This window comes from Gadus macrocephalus, chromosome 5 (assembly GCF_031168955.1).
Source record: "Gadus macrocephalus chromosome 5, ASM3116895v1".
Lineage (NCBI taxonomy): Eukaryota > Metazoa > Chordata > Actinopteri > Gadiformes > Gadidae > Gadus > Gadus macrocephalus.
In genome coordinates, this window is record NC_082386.1 from 20,972,062 (window position 1) to 20,992,213 (window position 20,152).

The 20,152-nt window shown below is 47.2% G+C and overlaps 3 protein-coding genes across 19 annotated transcripts; 2 read left to right on the forward strand and 1 right to left on the reverse strand.

Moving 5' to 3' along the window:
• Positions 1-1,250: 1,250 nt before the first annotated feature.
• LOC132457411 (dr1-associated corepressor) lies at positions 1,251-4,652 on the forward strand. The gene is made up of 6 exons (XM_060051714.1): positions 1,251-1,490; positions 1,728-1,800; positions 3,098-3,191; positions 3,506-3,622; positions 4,020-4,113; positions 4,427-4,652. The coding sequence occupies exons 1-6, from the start codon at positions 1,449-1,451 to the stop codon at positions 4,457-4,459; spliced, it is 453 nt and encodes a 150-aa protein (XP_059907697.1). The 5' UTR covers positions 1,251-1,448; the 3' UTR covers positions 4,460-4,652.
• A 669-nt stretch (positions 4,653-5,321) lies between these two features.
• Positions 5,322-12,901, reverse strand: ahsa1b (AHA1, activator of heat shock protein ATPase homolog 1b). Of its 2 annotated transcripts, none has more exons than XM_060051599.1 (9): positions 12,589-12,901; positions 11,025-11,215; positions 10,582-10,664; positions 10,250-10,367; positions 9,648-9,736; positions 8,785-8,910; positions 8,251-8,352; positions 7,055-7,106; positions 5,322-5,838 (listed from the first exon to the last, which is right to left on the reverse strand). In XM_060051599.1, exons 1-9 carry the CDS (start codon positions 12,666-12,668, stop codon positions 5,666-5,668), a joined length of 1,014 nt encoding a protein of 337 aa, XP_059907582.1. In that variant the 5' UTR covers positions 12,669-12,901; the 3' UTR covers positions 5,322-5,665. The 2 variants fall into 2 exon arrangements, with proteins under 2 accessions (XP_059907582.1, XP_059907583.1); XM_060051600.1 differs by having other exon boundaries at positions 10,582-10,660; positions 11,021-11,215.
• A 1,039-nt stretch (positions 12,902-13,940) lies between these two features.
• On the forward strand, positions 13,941-19,356 carry cdca4 (cell division cycle associated 4). 16 transcript variants are annotated; one of them, XM_060051636.1, is made up of 5 exons: positions 13,941-14,593; positions 14,938-14,996; positions 15,119-15,227; positions 15,315-16,333; positions 16,816-19,356. In XM_060051636.1, exon 5 carries the CDS (start codon positions 16,823-16,825, stop codon positions 17,690-17,692), a length of 870 nt encoding a protein of 289 aa, XP_059907619.1. In that variant the 5' UTR covers positions 13,941-14,593; positions 14,938-14,996; positions 15,119-15,227; positions 15,315-16,333; positions 16,816-16,822; the 3' UTR covers positions 17,693-19,356. The 16 variants fall into 16 exon arrangements, with proteins under 16 accessions (XP_059907619.1, XP_059907623.1, XP_059907622.1 ...); XM_060051640.1 differs by having other exon boundaries at positions 16,213-16,333; XM_060051639.1 differs by having other exon boundaries at positions 16,216-16,333.
• Positions 19,357-20,152: the final 796 nt, after the last annotated feature.

Below are 20,152 nucleotides of genomic sequence, written 5' to 3' on the forward strand. Positions count from 1 at the left end.
AAACAAATGGAGGGACTGGGGATGTGAACCATTTAACAATGTAAATAATAAAATGGCTTGAATTGTTGGACGATGTTGATATAAATGAATACCCATTTCTCACACAAAACATATGTAAATGTTTGGACGATATTTGAACAGCCAATATTGCATAGGTCTGCTGGGAACGGCCTGGGGTGTCTGGTTCAACTGATCTGGTCAGAGGTGACTGGTCTGGTCAGAAGTGTCTGGTCTGGTGCGACTGGACTGTTATGGTCTGGTCTAATTTAAGATCCAGCAGTCCTATGTTCTAGCAGAATCTCCTGCGATAGATGCCAAAGTCACAGGAAACCAGAAACTGAAAGGGGCGGGGTTACACCTTGTTTCCTGTGGGAAGCCCCTCCCCCGGGGTACATAATGATCCAATGAGGACCAACCTTACAGCAAATGGGGAGTTCTGTCTATCTTACCCGATATATCAGTGATAACACCTGGTGTATAGTAGAGGCTGTAAGAAGGGGAGCCATAGTTTATATTGATTAGCTATAGGCTGTAAGGGGAGCCGTAGTTTATATTGGTTAGCAAGAGGCTGTAAGGGGAGCCATAGTTTATATTGATTAGGTAGATATGCTGTAATCAATAGTTTATATTGATTACCTAGAGGCTGTAAGGGGAGCCATAGTTTATATTGATTAGGTAGATATGCTGTAATCAATAGTTTATATTGATTACCTAGAGGCTGTAAGGGGAGCCATAGTTTATATTGATTAGGTAGATATGCTGTAATCAATAGTTTATATTGATAAGATGGAGGCTGAAAGGGGATCCATCGTTTATATTGATTACCTAGAGGCTGTAAGCGGAGCCATAGTTTATATTGATTAGGTAGATGCTAGGGTGATCAATAGTTTATATTGATTAGGAAGATGCTAGAATGAACAATAGTTTATATTGATAAGATAGAGGCTGAAAGGTTATCAGTAGTTTATATTGATTAAGTAGAGGCTGTAAGGTAATCAATAGCTGATAAAAATTAAGTAGAGGCTGTAAGGTAATCAATACCTGTTCCAGTGTGTCCTGTCATTTATGACATCACACACCAACCAAACAACGTTGCTCTCACTGATGCAGCGAGGGGCTTAGAAGAGGGGCTTAGAAGGGGGGCTATAGAACAGGTGGTTAGAAGGGGGCTGTAGAAGAGGGGGTTATGAGGGGGCTATAAAAGGGGCATATAGAAAAGGGGCTATATAAGCTATAGACGACCTACGGGAGCGGCGTGGCTCGGTGGGCGCGGCCCACGGGAGGTGCGTAGCTCGGTGGGCGTAGCCCAGGTGTGTCTTTGCTACTGAATTCCTGTCACTTATTTCCCTTAAAGGTAAACAGATGGAGCACGCCTCGGGTCGAAGTGAAAATGTTAAAAATGTAACCGCTAAAAATGTAACCGCTAAAAGGACCCCTTTGCGTTCAAAATGCCGGCAAGAAAGAGAAAACCCAACGTTCGTTTTTCACCTGTAAGTAATCCTTCTTCGGACATCAGCGGATAACTATTGTGCAGAGAAGGCCTTTAAAGTACTCCTACTCCTACTACTCCTTCTACTGCTACTACGTATACTCCTCCTGCTCCTCCTCCTCCTCCTGCTACTACTTCTACTACTTCTACTGCTTCTACTCCTCCTCCTACCACTACTACTATTACTATAATATGGACATCGACCGCATTGTTTTGATCACGTGGTTGTCGTCCGCAGGGTCGGATTAAGAAGATGATGCAGAAAGATGCGGAGGTGGGTCGTATCGCCGCCGTGGTGCCTGTGCTGATCTGTATCCTTATGACTCTGTATATGAGGCCCACTACGCGTTGGGGTAGGCGATACTTACCTATTTGTGTTAATCATGATTTATTGATTATGGCTTACAGCTCATGAAAACACCAAATTCAGTATTTTGGAAAATGTGAATATTACATAAGACCAGTTAAAAAAAAGATTTGGCCTTCTGAAATGTATGTTCTTGTATATGCACTCAGTACTTGGTTGGGGCTCCTTTTGCATGAATTACTGCATTAATGAGGCTTGGAGGGGATCAGCTCTTGGCCCTGCTGAGGTGTTATGGAAGCCCAGGTTGCTTGATAGCGGCCCTCGGCTCGTCTGCATTGTTGGGTCCCGTGTCTTTCATCTTCTCTTGACATTTCCCTTTCAATTTTCTATGAGGTTCAGGTCCGGCAAGTCTGCCAATCAAGCACAGTAATCCTATGGTCATTAAACCAGGTACTGGTACTTTTGGCAGTGTGGGCAGGCTCCTGGTGGAGAATGAAATCAGCATCGCCATAAATCTTGTAAGCAGAAGGAAGCATGAATTGCTCTAAAACATCCTGGTTGACGGCTTGGGTGACTTTGGACTTGAAAAAACACAGTGGACCACGGCAGAAGATGAAATGGCACCCCAAATCATCACTGAATGTGAAAACTTCACACTGGACTTCTAGTATCTTGGATTGTGTGCCCCTTCATTCTTCTTTCAGACTCTGGCACCTTGATTTTCAAATGAAATGCAAAGTTTACTTTCATCTGAAAAGAAGACTTTGGACCACTGAGCAACTTATTTTTAGGAATCCTCCAACGTTGTCTCTGATTCAGGAGTGGCTTTACACAAGGTATGTGACAGTTGTAGTAGCCCATGTCCTGGATACGTGTGTCTGGTGGCTCTTGATGCACTGCCTCAGTCCACTCCTTGTGAAGCTCACTCACATTTTTAAAAGCCTTTGCTTGACAATCCTCTCAGGGCAGTGGCTATCAATGTTGCTTGTGCACTTCTTTCTACCACACTTTCTCCTTCCACTCAACTTTCTACGAATATGCTTGGATACAGCTCTCTGTGAACAGCCCGCTTCTTTAGCAATGGCTTCTGCAAAACTTTCAGGTCAGCAGTCTTCCCCATGATTGTGAAGCCACCTGAGCCTTCTTCAATTATGAGATAGTGTCGTCAACGGTCTATCCAAGATGAGTCATTTATTTGAGGAAACCTGAACCCTCACAGCATTCTGTGTGGAGGTGGTTTGTGTTGATAGGTGGATGGTCCAGATGCTAACACGCTACCATGACCCTAACGGTGAGGTCAGCCCGCGCCTTGGAGCTGCTGGTCCGGGGTCTTCTGGTCGAGACCTGCCTCATCGCCCAGGCCCAGCTCAGCTCCATAGTCCTGCTTGCTCACATGTAGGTTCATTCTGTAGATAGCTGCTTTCCCTGCCCTTAGATCCAGCTCCACATGGAGTACAGATCGCTATTCAGGCTAATATTTTGAGAATAGTTCATCAAATATTTTTGCAGAGAGATATTCTAGTTTGAAGTAAACCCTTAATTTAGGTACAGACTGATGTAATCTAGACTATTTAATTGTATTATTAGAAGCATTCAGACTTGCGATGGGTCTTTTCGGAACTTGTATTAAAAAAACGTGTGACTTTGGAGACATCGTATTACATAGACAGCAGGCAGGTTTGCTATGTACTCTCTGTATCGTTGTGAAGGAAACAGTGCATCGAGTCTGAGAAACGCTTCCACTTCCTGAACGAGCTGACGGAGACGGCCACCACCCTCACGGCCCACAGAGACGCCAGGACTCTCAGCATGTGGTCCTTGTACAGGTGAGGACCGCCTCCATAAAGAGACGTTATCTTACCTGTACAGGTAAACTGAGAGATGGTCTTGTCTTACCTGCACAGGTAAATAGATATACATCCTTGTCCTACCTGTATAGGTCAACAGGGATGGACTTGTCTTACCGGTACAGGTAAACTGAGAGTTGGTTTTGTCTTACCTGTTCAGGTAAACATGGTTTTTCTTGTTTTACCTGTACATGTCATCTCAGAGTTGGTCCTCTTATCAGTTCAGGTAAATTGAGGACCTGGCATGCTATCTTGGGCACTCAGAGGAGTGGACGGGTCTTCAATACTTTATAGATGCTAGATGGGATTGTGTCTAATCCCAGCAGGCTGCACGGGAACACGATGAAATAACACCAATGTGTATATTTACTTACAGGACTAAACCGAAGACTATGTCTGTCAAAGAACCATTGAAGGTAGCAGAACGGACCTCCAAAACAAAGCCAAGGAGCCAAGCGGACAGTTCCAGTGTACGTACACTCCTGTTTCTCAAAAACACAAGTAGTTAACTGTTCCAGTGTAGTACGCATACTCCTATTCTGTTAAACCAAATTTAGTTAAAACTGTTCCTGTTTACACACCCTCCTGTTTCCCTTCACTTAAGTTTTAACAGATCCACTGTCAAAAAACATTTAAACAGTTCCGATGTCATAGCCCATTTAGTAAACACGGCAGTAGGCAGCTGGTTCTCTGCTACCTCTCTGTGGGTATTACTGGTCCACATTTCACCATAATTAAACCTGAAGCATGGACGTCTGACATTGTGTTTTTCTCTTCTTATAGGACTCTGATTCTCCGTTGTACATCTGCTTGTGACTCAACAACATCCCATAATAATACAAGTTTCCTCCCCCAAGGTCGTCATGAAGCTTTGATTGATGAGCTTTAGATATTTATATTACTTTAGTTATTAAAGCTACTAGATTAATAATTTGTCAGGCAAATATTTTTGTAGAGCAGTTATTTTTTGTTTAATTTGGAATAAAACCTTAGTTTAGTTATAGGCTGATGGAATGAAGACCATGGTATTCTTATGCATGTAAGATGTGTGTTATAACTTTAATACATTGTGTTACACAAAAGACCAAGATATATGATCAGATGTTGAACTATTCAGATGCATTGTTGGTAAATGCTTTTCCACGGGTCCTCCTATCTTCCGTTCCCACCCCTAGGAACTTTAGATCAGACGTTTAAGTCGCAGCAAAGGCATGCAGTGTTTGAAGTGTGAATATTGCATTCCTACATGTGGGTGAGAGGTTAGGGTTTTCCCTAGGGTTTAGGGTTAGCCCTGGGGCCAAAGGTTGGGGTTAGAGGGTTTTCCCTAGGGTCAGAGGTAATGGTTAGCCCTAGGGTCAGAGGTAATGGTTTTCCCTAGGGTCAGAGGTAATGGTTAGCCCTAGGTTAAGAGGTTAGAGGTTAGGGTTTGGAGGTAAAAGCGGGTAGAAATGCTTGGATGCCGCGGACACATTATCACAAGTGCGACGGACAAGAGGAATACATTTATTAATTTAGTCGCCCAACCTCACCTCTACTCTAAAGCCAAATGGAGCAGGTCTGCCTTATGGGTTAATAATATGTACAGTCAGGCGTTGGAATGAACCCTGGCGGTCCTGACCGAGAAGATCAGATCCTGTAGACCTGCCACCCCCACAGCACACACACACCACAGCTGCACTACAGTCAAAATTAACATTTATTTTCAAAGGAATCACTTTTTAAAACGTTTTCTTAATTTGGACCAATCTCCCCTCTTCAGGTGTTGGGTGGACTTCCAGAGGTACATCACATCGCATTAATACGTTTAATTTCATTATCCCCGGTCAGTGCATAACACTGCCCCCTTCTGGCTGCTTTAAAACTTTTATAAATACCAACCGTCCCGGAGCTCATGGGGAATGTTGTGAAATACAACAGGAATATTCCAGAAAAAATGAGGAAAATAAAAACGTGTCATCGGATCTAACATACACTGCAGAATACTCAGGTACACTGTAAGCGCTACAGTAAGGGGTGGTATTCTCAGTAGAGCCGCGCACCGAAGCCAAAAGTCTGTTTGATGGCTTCAAAGTAGTATCTCTGCCAGCCCTGACGCGTCCGCTCCTCCTCGTTGGTTGGGACCCCGCGAAACTCCGCCTTCAGCTCAGTCTCGCTCGCCCGGTCACTCAGGGTGAGGGAGATGGTCGCATAGTGCTCTAAACAGAAGGATGGAAAACCGGTCGTTAAGGAGCAGGTAGGGGTTGAACAGTACAGAGACAGGTAGGGGTTGGATAGTTAATACAGAGAAAGATCATTAAGGAGTTAACCAAACTTAACCTCTGCGTCGGCACAAATGCGAATAGCCAAGTCTATGGACCTCCATGCAGAGGTTGGAGGTTGGCAGAATCATGGAAACGCCAAACTCTGCCCGGGTAAGGGTTAGTTAAACCTAACTGTCCCCGGGTTAGGGTTAGTTAAACCTAACTGTCCCCAGGTTAGGGTTAGTTAAACCTAACTCTCCCCGGGTTAGGGTTAGTTAAACCTAACTCTCCCCGGGTTAGGGTTAGTTAAACCTAACTCTCCCCGGGTTAGGGTTAGTTAAACCTAACTCTCCCCGAGTTAGGTTAGTTAAACCTAACCCGGGGAGAGTTAGGTTAGTTAAACCTAACCCGGGGAGAGTTAGGTTTAACTAACCCTAACCCGGGGAGAGTTAGGTTTAACTAACCCTAACCCGGGGAGAGTCGGGTTTAACTAACCCGGGGAGAGTTAGGGTTAGTTAACCCTACGGTCCCGTGACATGAGAGGTAGGCGCATGCAGACATCTGCCTTGTGTCTTCAGGGCCCGACGTGGCTCAAACAAACACGCCGTACGCAGAGTGGGGAACTCATCTAATGACATCACTCCATGCAGTGGGCCCTGTCACAACAAAATTGTACCGGGGGCGAAAATTGTACCGCCTACGTAATCTGCTTTCGAAACATTCCAAACCTGCCTGGCAACGGAAGATTGTGTCGAACGACGACGTAGGAAGGTTCATGAACATTCGCGCTCATTCATTGAGCGTCACAAGACGAAATAACATTAAACAGATAACACTTATTTTACAAATGACATTTATTAGCGTTGCTAACTTTATATTTGTATTTAATTGTTTAATCGCATTTAGCCAGTAAACTGAGTGTATTAACACAAACTAGCTAGACTATGATACACTTTGAACACTCAGTTTACTAGCTAAATTCAATACAATACAAATATAAAGTAAAAACCAAGTGTTATCTGTGCTATGTTATTTCATCTTTGGCAAAATGAGCACAAATGTTTTTTGAAACCTGCCATCGCGTCGAACGATGACGTAATGTTTCGAACGCGGATTACGTAGGCTGTGGGCCCCTCAGTCTAATGAAGATAATAGCGTGATGACGTCATACCGCAGGGCCACGTGTTGTACCGCCACCTCATGACGAGCCTCTCGTCAGGGACCTGGTGGACAGAAGATCACATCATTACCCCCCATTTCAAACCATTACCTCCTATATCACATCATTACCCTCATCTCAAACCATTACCTCCTATATCACATCATTACCCCCCCATTTCAAACCATTACCTCCTATATCACATCATTACCCCCCCATCTCAAACCATTACCTCCTATATCACATCATTACCCTCATCTCAAACCATTACCTCCTATATCACATCATTACCCCCCCATCTCAAACCATTACCTCCTATATCACATCATTACCCCCCATCTCAAACCATTACCTCCTATATCACATCATTACCCCCCATCTCAAACCATTACCTCCTATATCACATCATTACCCCCCCATCTCAAACCATTACCTCCTATATCACATCATTACCCTCATCTCAAACCATTACCTCCTATATCACATCATTACCCCCCCATCTCAAACCATTACCTCCTATATCACATCATTACCCCCCCCATCTCAAACCATTACCTCCTATATCACATCATTACCCCCCCCATCTCAAACCATTACCTCCTATATCACATCATTACCCACCATCTCAAATCATAACCTTTCATTACATCACCTCCCATATCACATCATTACCCCCATCTTAAATCCTCACCTCCTATATCACATCATTACCTCACATCTCAAATCATTGCCTCCTATATCACATCATTACCTCCTAAATCACATCATTACCTGCCATCTCAAATCATTACCCTCTATATCACATCATTACATCACCTCCTATATCACATCATTACCTCTCATCTAAAATCATAACCTCCCATCTTAAATCATTACCTACTATATCACATCTATATCAAATCATTACATCACATCATTAACTCATGTCAAATCATTACCTCAAATCATCAGCTCCTATATCACATTACATCACCTCCACATTACATCTTTACCTCACCTCATATAAAACTACAGACAGTACAGTGTTAGTACAGTGTAACATAGTACAGTATAACCAGGTGATGTAACCTAGTAAAGTGTAACCTAGTGCAGTAACCAGGTTATGTAACCTAGTCCAGTTCCCCTGGTCCAGCTGATCCTCATGTTCTGCCCGTGCTCAGTGGGGGTCCCAGTGGGGGTCTCAGTGGGGGTCTCAGTGGGGGTCTCACCAGCTCAGTGAACTCTCCCAGAACGTTCCCGTCCAGCAGGCGGAAGCGGCCTCCCTTCTCCGGCTCCACGGTGGCCTGAGCGTGGGTGAAGGCCTGGACCATCTGGAAACACACACACACAATCCTCAGAACATGGACCGTCTGAAACACACACACAACCCCCCAGAACATGGACCGTCTGAAACACACACACAACCCCCCAGAACATGGACCGTCTGAAACACACACACAACCCCCCAGAACATGGACCGTCTGAAACACACACAGAACCCCCCAGAACATGGACCGTCTGAAACACACACAGAACCCCTCAGAACATGGACCGTCTGAAACACAACTTCAGAACCTCTCATGGCAACGGGAAGAGGAACCTATGAAAAGGGCTTGGCAAGAATGATGAGATTGTGGTTCCCTAGAGACATCCAGCCTCTGGTTCTAACCCCCCCCCCCCCCCCAGGGAGAGATGGGTTCTACCCCCCAGGGAGAGGCAGGTTCTACCCCCCAGGGAGAGGACTGTGGTTCTTGGGGTCTCACCTCCTGGTTGAGGAAGACCCTGTAGAGCTCCGCCGGGGAGGTGAGGAAGGTCTCCCTCATGCTGAACTTGCAGGTTGGGATCTTCACCCCCGTGTTGGGGGGGGGGGCCGTAGTGCCCGATGAGATCTGCGCGGGGAGAAGATGGGAGTCGTTATGGGGTGGACTGGAAACCACTGGACCAGAGTCGGCCCATAGCAACCACTGGACCAGTCGGCCCATAGCAACCACTGGACCAGTCGGCCCATAGCAACCACTGGACCAGTCGGCCCATAGCAACCACCGCACCAGAGTCGGCTCATAGCAACCACTGGATCAGAGTCAGCCCATAGCAACCACTGGACCAGAGTCAGCCCATAGCAACCACTGGACCAGTCGGCCCATAGCAACCACTGGACCAGTCGGCCCATAGCAACCACCGCACCAGAGTCGGCTCATAGCAACCACTGGATCAGAGTCAGCCCATAGCAACCACTGGACCAGAGTCAGCCCATAGCAACCACTGGACCAGAGTCAGCCCATAGCAACCACTGGACCAGAGTCAGCCCATAGCAACCACTGGACCAGAGTCAGCCCATAGCAACCACTGGACCAGAGTCAGCCCATAGCAACCACTGGACCAGAGTCAGCCCATAGCAACCACTGGACCAGAGTCAGCCCATAGCAACCACTGCCATACAGCGGCTCTAGCCTCTACATACATATATCTTTTTCTCCATTTATTCTGTTGCTGAGAATTCGTTTTGGGAATCTTGATTTTGATCCTGACGGGGTCAGCTGTACCGTAGAGAATAGATCAGAGGTACCCAGCCCATCTGGGTTCCAGATGTTCTTCTTGGGACCGCTGGTGCGGTGGTGCAACTCACCTGTGTTTTGTCCAGATTGGTCTTGGACTGGGAGGACTGGGGCTTGGACACGCCGTTGGCCGTGGGCAGGATCATTCCCTGAGTGAACTCTGAACACAACAACATCCTCAGACAGCAGCTTCCAGTTTACACTAGCAGTTACAGCAGCTCTTGGTTTAGCATCTTTCTGTTCAGCTCTATGCGTTTTTCATTGTATACATGTGAAGGTCCCGTCGATTTTCTAAAGGTTGGCTTGTATCCGCGAGGACGCTAATTCGATCCCCGGCTCCTCCTAGTGTCGATGTGTCCCTGAGAAAGACGCCTCACCCCGACTGCTCCTGACGATCTGGCTGTCACCTTGCATGGTTGACTCCGCTCGATGTGTGAATGTGTGCATGAATAGGTGAATGTTAGGCAATATTATATAATATTTATGTCCGCCTTTGTCTGCCTAACTATTCCCTGCCTGAGCGACCGACCCAGTGTGATGAGCAGAACAACCGTCACATTACCGGCAGGTGCTGACTGGATTTAAACTCGTTTTCAGAGCCGACATACGGAGCAACAGAACTAAAGAGAGCCAGCGAGTGTGTGTGTGTGATGAGCAGCAGGGGGCATCTCACCCGTCTGGAGCAGGCCCAGGTAGCTCCCCAGGACCACCCGCAGCCTGTCCGCGCCCGTGGACCGCATCAGCGCCAGCAGGGGCGTCTCCGGCTCGTCTTTGTTCATGGTCACGTTAATCTGGAGACGAAGAAGAACCCAACCAGATTACAATCTAGACTCTACTGTACCGTATTACCGAAGAGATAGAAAACCACTTGGAAATGTGTTGTATGTTGCTATTATTAGTTGGGTTTGCTACACTTAAGTGCAATGTTTTTAATGCCATTTAATTCAAAGTGAATGGTGGTAACATAGTATAAAGGTAGGAGGGGAAGGGTTTGGAGTGACTTACGTCCAGGTCGTCCATGTCGTTCTCATCCGAGAGGTTCGGAACGTCGATGCTTCCTTTGTAAACAATGCCCGATTTGGAGGTCCCTGAAAGCCAGAACCACAACATCCAACCTTACTACGACTTAGACGTGTGTGTCCAGCTACACACCCCGGTCTCTACCGTGTGTCCAGCTTCACACCAGTCTCCAGTGTGTGTGTTTGTGTGTCCAGCTACACACACCGGTCTGTACTGTGTGTGTCCAGCTACACACCGGTCTGTACTGTGTGTGTCCAGCTACACACCAGTCTCCAGTGTGTGTGTTTGTGTGTCCAGCTACACACCGGTCTGTACTGTGTGTGTCCAGCTACACACCGGTCTGTACTGTGTGTGTCCAGCTACACACCGGTCTGTACTGTGTGTGTCCAGCTGTAAGAACTGCACATGTGACGGTTCGTGTCAGGTACCTGTCCAGGTGGCCTTCAGGGTCCATTCATAGAAGAAGATGAGCTTTCCCTTTCGGTTGTTGATGGAGGCCTCCCCCTCCACCTTGCCCACCTCTGTCACCTCGCAAGCCCCCTCCTCGTTCTCCACAGTCAGTCCCAGCAGGAGGGACTTCAACTTGTCAGACGACCAGTTGGTGGCATCCCGTTCAGTCCTGGAACGACAGAGCACGGCTCGACGCTCACTTTGGATGCATGGGTGGAGTGCATAGTGAGACACATTGGCTGTGATGGTGAGACGCATTGGCTGTGATGGTGAGACGCATTGGCTGTGATGGTGAGACGCATTGGCTGTGATGGTGAGACGCATTGGCTGTGATGGTGAGACGCATTGGCTGTGATGGTGAGACGCATTGGCTGTGATGGTGAGACGCATTGGCTGTGATGGTGAGACGCATTGGCTGTGATGGTGAGACGCATTGGCTGTGATGGTGAGACGCATTGGCTGTGATGGTGAGACGCATTGGCTGTGATGGTGAGACATATTGGCTGTGATGGTGAGACATATTGGTTGTTATAGTGACTCATGGGTGGAATGTTGACTTGATTGTAATGGCGAGTCTTGGGGTGTAACAGGGAGCCTTGTTGGTTGCATTGGGGAGACTTAATGGTTGAAAGGTGACTTGTGTGAGTCAGGTCTATATAGGAGCACATATAATTTTGGTGCACAATGAAACTTTTTCAAATAACAGGCTTTATTAACAAACAACTTTTTACATAGTACTTAAACTGTGTGTGACACACACACACACACACACACACACACACACACACACACACACACACACACACACACACACACACACACACACACACACACACACACAGGGTGACAATGACACCAGGGGTTAGTATCTGAAGTGTTGGTGGGAGACTCGAGTATGAGTATCATTAGTAATTTATTGACACATTTATTTGATTATTTAGTTAGAAAAAAAGTCTAATGTATTATGAACAGAATCTGCATTGTTCATTATTAATGTATTTAACAAAAATTCTCCCTCAGCCACGGTTTTAAATAGGTCACTATCACTGACAGTCATTGAAGTGTGGATTTGGACGAAGATCATTACATAGCATTATGAGATCCATTAATCTTCCTCAGAGTAAAGCCACTACCTATGTAGTAAACTTCACTTATATTCATTGACCAAATTAGTTGGACATAGAAATTAAGAGTAACAATAGTTCATCACTTATTCATTAAATATGATAATGTAGAGACCCTAAACCTCCGTTACGAGAATCAATATATAATATATATAATAACATATATATAATAACAATAAGTATCTGTGGATACCTATTGGAATACCTGATAACAATGTATGAAACATACGAACGATATCACATAGTGTTTGAGTGAGGAAGCTAAGGAGCTAGCATTAGCAGCTCATGTCTCTCCTTCCGTCACATATGTAGATCTCCATCTCTAGATCAGTATGATCCAAACAACTGTATATCTACAACATTAGATCCACACATGTGATCTCTAACCCACATTGGATCCGCACACATTATCTCTTACCAGTGCCAGTTGTTGACATTAGTCGCGTCTGCTCTCTCCTCCACGATCCAGCGCGGGTCTCCTTCTCCCCACTTGGCCATCTCCGAGCTTGACGAGCGCTACGACCTTTATCCAGACGTTGCTCTTCTAATGAGCGGATCTTCACTGAGCTCAGCGGGAGCGCAGAGCGGGGAGCGGAGCGGTTTCTTCTTGTTCGGTGTTTTTCTGTGTGAAGCTCCTGATCAGAGAGCCGGTGCTGCGGGACCACTGCACGTTTCTAGAACCCTCTGAGCTGAGGGCCCGGACCGTATGAGAGGCTGCTCACCGGCACTCGCCGGATATCCGGTGATAGAAACGACTGGAACACACACGCACCCCTGTCGCGCGCACACACACACACACACACACACACACACACACACACACACACACACACACACACACACACACACACACACACACACACACACACACACACACACACGTGCACGCACACACACACACACGCACACACACACACACACACACGTGCACGCACACACACACACACACACACACACACACACACACACACACACACACACACACACACACACACACACACACACACACACACACACACACACACACACACACACAAAGGTGAGCAGCATGTAGAACATAATAATAATAATGATAATAATTATAATAATATTAATAATAATAATAATATTATAATAATAAAATAATCTTTTCGGTGAGCCCATACTTGCCATACTTCCAAAAAGCGGTGTCACGTAGAATGCACCCCCCGCCCCCTGTTCTTCAAACAATAGTTCCGCGTTGTGTAACTACTACTTCACGCCAATCAAACGAATAAAAGCCCACAGACTAAGTTAAAGCAACATAGTTAAAGCTCCTTCACCATACTCCTCTCCGAGAGGAGCCGATAGGATGACCCTGACCTCACTCCGTACAGGATGGATCATAAGGGGCCACAGCATCTTATTAAGGCTCTTATTAAATCAGAGTATCTTATCAAGGATCCTATTCAACCCACGTTATCTTATTAGGGATCTTATTACACCAAAATTGTTTTATCCCGAGGTTCTGTCTGAAACTGGCCTCAACTCAACCCCTACTGGACCACGATGGTTTTTGATTCTGAGGATGAGGACGCAGCTCTGACGTCTGATGACTGTGTCCACTCCTATGATGACTGTGTCCAACAGCGTGATCTCTTCAACGGACATATATACAGTGTATACATACAGTGTATACATAGTGTGTATACAGTGTATATATCTATATATATAAACACTAAAATAAAAAATGGTAATAACACAATAATAACAATTTAATATGCATTAATATATATATGTTTAGTACAAACAGTGGAAATAGAGCTCGGCACTGACTGGGGTCGTGTGGCCCCTTCAGTAGAGAGGCTCCCCTCCCCCAGTCTCCCCCTGCCGGCCGCAGAGGGGGGAGAGAGTAGCAGGAGCAGCAGGAGGAGGAGGAGGAGAGGAGAGGAGGAGGAGGGTTTGAAGCCGTGGCATGTATGAGCTCATCTGAACCCAATCTCCGCTCCACACGATCCTATGACCGAGACGGGAATATAAAATCACAAACACAGGTGACTATGGACCTTTAATTGCCGACCGTCGTGGTTTTCTGATCCGGACGGGGAACCGGGAGGGGGTTTAAGGAGCGGAGGCGGCGGGCGGAGCGTCCGGTCGGAGGACGCGGTCTGGGCCGGAGGAGGACGCGGGGAGAGGGAGCCTTCCTGCGGGCAACATGTAGAACCTACACGCCGAGGCGTAGCTTCTCGTTGCAGGGTGGTTTCACCGCTGTCTTAACCTTCATATAGAGTCACATCTGTATCGCTCTAGTGGTATTTAGAGAACATGATCAGAGTTAGCTTAGCATAGCTAGCCTGCTAGCTCAAAATGGCCTCGGTGTCTGGTGCAGACAAAGCGCCCGCGTCTGGCGCCTCGTCCCCCGGCGGCTCGTCTCCGGGGCCCGGAGCGCCGTCCTGCTCCCAGGGGTGAGGAGCGGGGTGGACGGAGGGGTTGTTCGCCGTTGTGTTGTTGAATTCGTAATGTTATTTTGTTGGTAATAACTAATAAGACATGCCGTGAAAGTGCTGCCTTCTCCGGCGGGGTGGGGGAGGGGCCCCCGGGAGCCATGAAAGGAAGCTTATGTTGCTGTTTAACTCTTACCACCACACTGTGTCTTTGCCATGAGAGTTAACCGGGTGCTATTATTAATAATAATTTGATTATATATTACTGATGTTGAATGCTGTGTGTTGTTTCTGATTTTCATCCATTCACAGCCAGCACCACACGACCACAAGAACTCTTAATTCTCTCCCATTCTGTTTCTCAGATCCCCGGATCACTTCTAAACATTTTCTTACTCTTTCCACCGTCAGGACATGTCTGAAAGTAAGGGTCTTCAGCCAGACCAATGTTGGCTGTGTGTGTTGTGTTTAGGGATGCCCTATTTTAGATCAGACGTTATTAATTGAGAACTGTGTGACAGACCAAATCTCTTTTGACATGTTTAGAAGTAAACGCTGTTAGTACCAGACGCCGCCTGCTCATTAGCGCCCTCTAGTGGAGGGACGACGCATGGGTTCTTGCAGCCGAACCATTTGAAGTCATCTTTAATTGCAGGTATTGAGTAAACAGAAATTGGCCCCTTGTCCTATTTCCAACTCTTTTCTGTTTCCATCTCTTTGTATGAATAACTCTGTGTTCCAGTCTCAGGATGAACCATAAGCTGTAATTCTACTTGTCAATATGAAGGCGATAGAACCCAAGTAGAGTATCGCAGACCCCTGGCCGCCACCAGCTCCTCTTAGTCCGCTTTCAGCCTGTGATCTGCCTGGTAACCGACCCTAACCCCTGGTAACCGACCCTAACCCCTGGTAACCAACTCTAACCTCTGGTAACTCTGTCTGAACCGGCACAGAGAGAGGTCCCTCTATTATGCTCTTCCCTTCCAAAGCTAGCTAAAACGTTTTTTATTTTTCTTATACTATTCATATCTAGTGGCTTTTCTTGCAGTTCTACCTATTTAAATGATCAGTGTTCAATGTTTTCGCTATTCACTTATTAGAGAAACCCTGTTTTACCACCAGGTGGCAGTGTTTCACCACTTGTGACGTCACTCGGGCAGATGATGAAATTGTCTCCTAAAGACTGAACCACATTCCACCTGGTGGTGAAATACAAACCCTTTGGATTCTTAACCCCCGACGAGAGATGACTGTATCGGAATGATGAGCGTCTGTACGTAACCGTGGGATGGGAGCCTTGAGGCTAATTTGGTTCTCAGTCTGTTTGTTGTTTGTGCTAACTGTGCAGCAGTACCTTATCTGGTGGTAACCTTGCTATTTATCCCAGCGCGTGCTAACGTTGCAGCGGTACTGTTTAGCCGGTAACCATGCTGTTTCCCCTAGCGTCCGGCTAACATTGCAGCAGTACTGCTTAGCTGGTAACCATGCTGTTTCTCCTAGCGCGTGCTAACACTGCGGCGGTACTGTGTAGCTGGTAACCATGCTGTTTCTCCTAGCGCGTGCTAACACTGCGGCGGTACTGTGTAGCCGGTAGCCGTCGTGGTTCAGTGGTCTGTTAAAAGTGTGGTTGTTCCGCCCAGCAGGAACCTAAAATGGGCAGAAATGGTGCTGAACAAAAGCTGCTTGTCGCTCGTACTAAAGTACAGCGCTGCAGAGGGGACCGCGCTGCTATGCTAATGCCTGTGCCTCTCAACAGGAAAGGTAGAGCAAACTTTAAGACAACAAACCGACTACCACAAAGCATTCACCTCAGCCCACACAAACAGGACCTCATTAGACCGTAGCTCAACGACTCGTAGCCCGCCACCCGACTGTTAGCGCACACACACTGTGACCTCATATCCACCACTATGACATCACGTGCACCACTATGACATCACGTCCACCACGATGACCTCACTTCCACCGCTATGACATCACGTGCACAACGATGACCTCACTTCCACCACTATGACATCACGTGCACCGCTATGACCACACGTCCACAACGATGACCTCACATCCACCACTATGACATCAGTGTCCCCACATCAGACATTGACACATTGTACTGCCCGCAGTCCTTTTGACTAGCTAGGATGTGTGTGTGTGTGTGTATGTGTGTGTGTGTGTGTGTGTGTGCGTCTCTCTCCGGGGTGCTAACTGTGCGCTTGTCACCCCCCCCCCCCCCCCCCCCCCCCCAGCGCCGACATGTTCCCGAAGGGCACCAAGAGAAAGTTCTCTGACTCCGCGGACGACCCGGCGCCCGAGCCGGCCGCGCCGCCGGCCCCGCCCCCCCGGCCGCTGGCCCCGCCCCCCCGGCCGCTGGCCTCCACCTACAGCCTCCAGAGGCAGTCGCTGCTGGACATGTCGCTCATCAAGCTGCAGCTGTGCCACATGCTGGTGGAGCCCAACCTGTGCCGCTCGGTGCTCATCGCCAACACGGTGCGGCAGATCCAGGAGGAGATGACGCAGGACGGCAGCTGGCAGCTGATGACGCAGGCGCTGGCCGCGGCGCAGTGCCCCGCCGACCGGCTGGTGGCCAGCGAGCTGCTCTGCCGGCAGACGGACCCGGCGGCGGCGGCGGGGGGGCCCAAGCCCTACGCGCTGGTGGGCGAGGCCTACCGCACGGAGGAGGTGGTGATGGAGGGGCCGGCGGGCGAGGGCGCCACCTACCTGGCGGGGCCCTTCGGCGTCAGCCCCTGCTGGCAGGAGGAGGAGGAGGAGGAGGAGGAGGACGGGGACTGCGAGGAGGAGGAGGAGGAGGAGGAGGAGGAAGAGGACAGCGAGGAGTGCGCCTCGGAGGGGGAGGAGGGGGAGCAGGTTTTTGGGACGTTTGAGATCAAACACCCGCCCCCCGGGCCCGACCCCGCCCTGGAGGAGCTGTTCTCGGACGTGGACGCGTCGTACTACGACCTGGACACGGTGCTGACCGGCATGCAGGCGGCCCCCAAGATGGGCCCCTACGACCTGCTGGAGAGCCTGTCCTCCCACGGCCCCGCCCCCCTCAGCTCTAGCTCCTCCTGCAGGGCGGACCTCAACGAACTGGACCACATCATGGAGATCATCGTCGGCTCCTAGAGACTTACGGCCCCGCTCGGACCGCCGGCGGAGCGGGAACACGATGCTAACCGTCTGCTAGCGGGCCGCTAACAGCCTGCTAGCGCACTGTTAGCGGGCCTCTAAGTCTTCTGTCAGGATGTTGGCACGATGCTAACCGTCTGCTAGCGGGCCGCTAACAGTCTGCTAGCGCACTGTTAGCGGGCCTCTAAGTCTTCTGTCAGGATGTTGGCACGATGCTAACCGTCTGCTAGCGGGCCGCTAACAGTCTGCTAGCGCACTGTTAGCGGGCCTCTAAGTCTTCTGTCAGGATGTTGGCATGATGCTAACCGTCCGCCAGCACACGGCAAAAACACTGTGCTAGCACACTGTTAGCACACAGCTAACATTGTGCTAGCACACTGTTGGACGGCACATGTCAGTATGTGCCATCACAAGTGGTGATTGTTGGGGTTTTGTGAACAAGGTAGGAAATAAGAAGTTGCTGGATGCTAACAGGTATTTAGCTGAATGCTAACAGGTATTTGGCGGCTACTTCACCAGGTGTCGGTTGGACCATCATAAGTATTGTTTTGGGGTTGTTGTATTTTTTTTTGTTATAAGTTATCTTCTCTACTCTGAAACTTCACCCTGCTCTTCAAAGTTTCCTGCGTTGATAAAATTTAAACCCCAACAGTATCGGTGAGACGACAAAGATAACTACATATCCCAGGATGCATTAGTTCTTTCCACATTATTTATTATTCCATGAACACTACAGAGGCCAGAACAAACCCTTGATCCAAATCTATGAAGCAATGCATATTTTCCTAAAGATTTGAGCAATTATGAATGAAATATATGTATATGTAGGTATGTGTATATAGAATTATATTTTTTTGCATATGCAGCAGTGGGATTTTAAGTATAATTTGATGTAATTTTTTCCCTCTTACGTTTTTTAAGATTTTAAGGTAGCGAGACTCGACCACAACGTCTTCCTTAGTGTTCGTTATACAACTGTCGTTCATCTCCTCACCACTAGAGGGGCTCTGATCCTCCTCCATCACCGTCTGGTTTACTGTAGGACTCCGAGGCCGCCAGGTGCCAGCTCTACCGGGAGAAACTCCACAAGATACATTAAAAGCCATATTTCTTCCTCTTGTTTAAACAAAACAGAACTATTCAAGTTGACCCATCTAATTTATTTCATGTTTCTGTATTTATTTGATTATTTTTTTTAGGTACAGACAGGTTATAACTGATGTCTCAATTCATCAACACATCCCGTTTTTACAGAACATTTTATATTTACCTGAACGATGCCCTCTATTTAAAATGCAGCATCTATTTATTCCATGCATTTTCTTTTGTTATTCTTTCTAATAACCGGGTCACTATGCAGCTCATTCACACTTTTCAAAATGATTGTATCCGATTCAAAGACCTTTTATGCAAACAGTTGCCTTTCTCCTGAAGATATGGAAATGCTTTCTCCAAATTGTTATCATGACGTAGACATTAACTCAGGCGAGGCGACGGCGGATTGGACTCTGACGTCACACTGCTCAGAGCGAAGCCTTGGGGACGGACTTGGACTTCAAAGACTTATTACAGTTGTAAAATGTATGCATTTTTTACATTAAGAAAAAAAAATCGTTGTAGCATCTTTGTAAATATTTTTTATAATAAAAGGTGCAACTATTTGTGCGTGTCAGTTCAATTGAAAGGTGCTATACCCTGGAAACATGGAAGCCAATCTCTGCCGTCTATTTAATGTTGTGTATGGAAATGTAATCACATTTCCGTGTATAGTTCAATGTTATGGATTCATAACATTGAAATATACTTTGAAAACATGGTAAACTCACTTTAAACATTTATGGATCTCATGGCTTTTGTGAGTTGTGGATATTTGTTAAATGTGTTTCACTGAGCTGCAACATTTGAATGTGAAGCCTTGAATATGGTAACCAACAGAACGTGTTCCGTAATCCACGAGAAGGTTTCACTTGTTCTTAGCAATCAAGATTCACAAATACATTTTTTTCAACTTTTGTCTTTAATCATATCCATACTTAGCCTGGGCCCCGTTTCCCGATATCGATGGATCTTCGCTCGTAAGATGGTTCGAAAGGTGGATCTTTCGAACCATCGATAATTTCTTTGGAGCGTTTCCCGAAACTCCTCTTAACGTGAACGCGCATTCGCTGCACTCACGACGATCGTAGGATTGTACCTGTCCACTGACATGGTGCTGTAACGGGCTATGACGCAGGGGGAGACGCAGGAATGTCGGAGGAAAATGGGGTTAAAAAGGGTTAAAATATCTCCCCATCAAGGCCAACCGCAGAGTAGCCTACGAAAAGAATAGATTGCAATAATATGAATGCTAAAGATATTAAAACACAATTGATTAAGCCTAGGCCGACATATATATCAGTCCTAATCCTGAGCGCACGATCGGGAGGTGGAAGTTGCGCTTTAGATGCCTTCACAAGT

Bases quoted from the DNA above. Each gene is read 5' to 3' on its own strand.
- LOC132457411 (XM_060051714.1), top strand. From the start codon at position 1,449: ATGCCGGCAAGAAAGAGAAAACCCAACGTTCGTTTTTCACCT. The intron at 1,801-3,097 runs GTATCCTTATGA...CGGTGAGGTCAG, and splicing joins CGTGGTGCCTGTGCTGATCT to CCCGCGCCTTGGAGCTGCTG. The intron at 3,623-4,019 runs GTGAGGACCGCC...ATTTACTTACAG, and splicing joins AGCATGTGGTCCTTGTACAG to GACTAAACCGAAGACTATGT.
- cdca4 (XM_060051630.1), top strand. From the start codon at position 16,823: ATGTTCCCGAAGGGCACCAAGAGAAAGTTCTCTGACTCCGCGGACGAC.
- ahsa1b (XM_060051599.1), bottom strand. From the start codon at position 12,668: ATGGCCAAGTGGGGAGAAGGAGACCCGCGCTGGATCGTGGAGGAGAGA. The intron at 11,216-12,588 runs GTAAGAGATAAT...CTGTCGTTCCAG, and splicing joins AATGTCAACAACTGGCACTG to GACTGAACGGGATGCCACCA. The intron at 9,737-10,249 runs GTGAGATGCCCC...TGTTGTGTTCAG, and splicing joins CCTGGGCCTGCTCCAGACGG to AGTTCACTCAGGGAATGATC.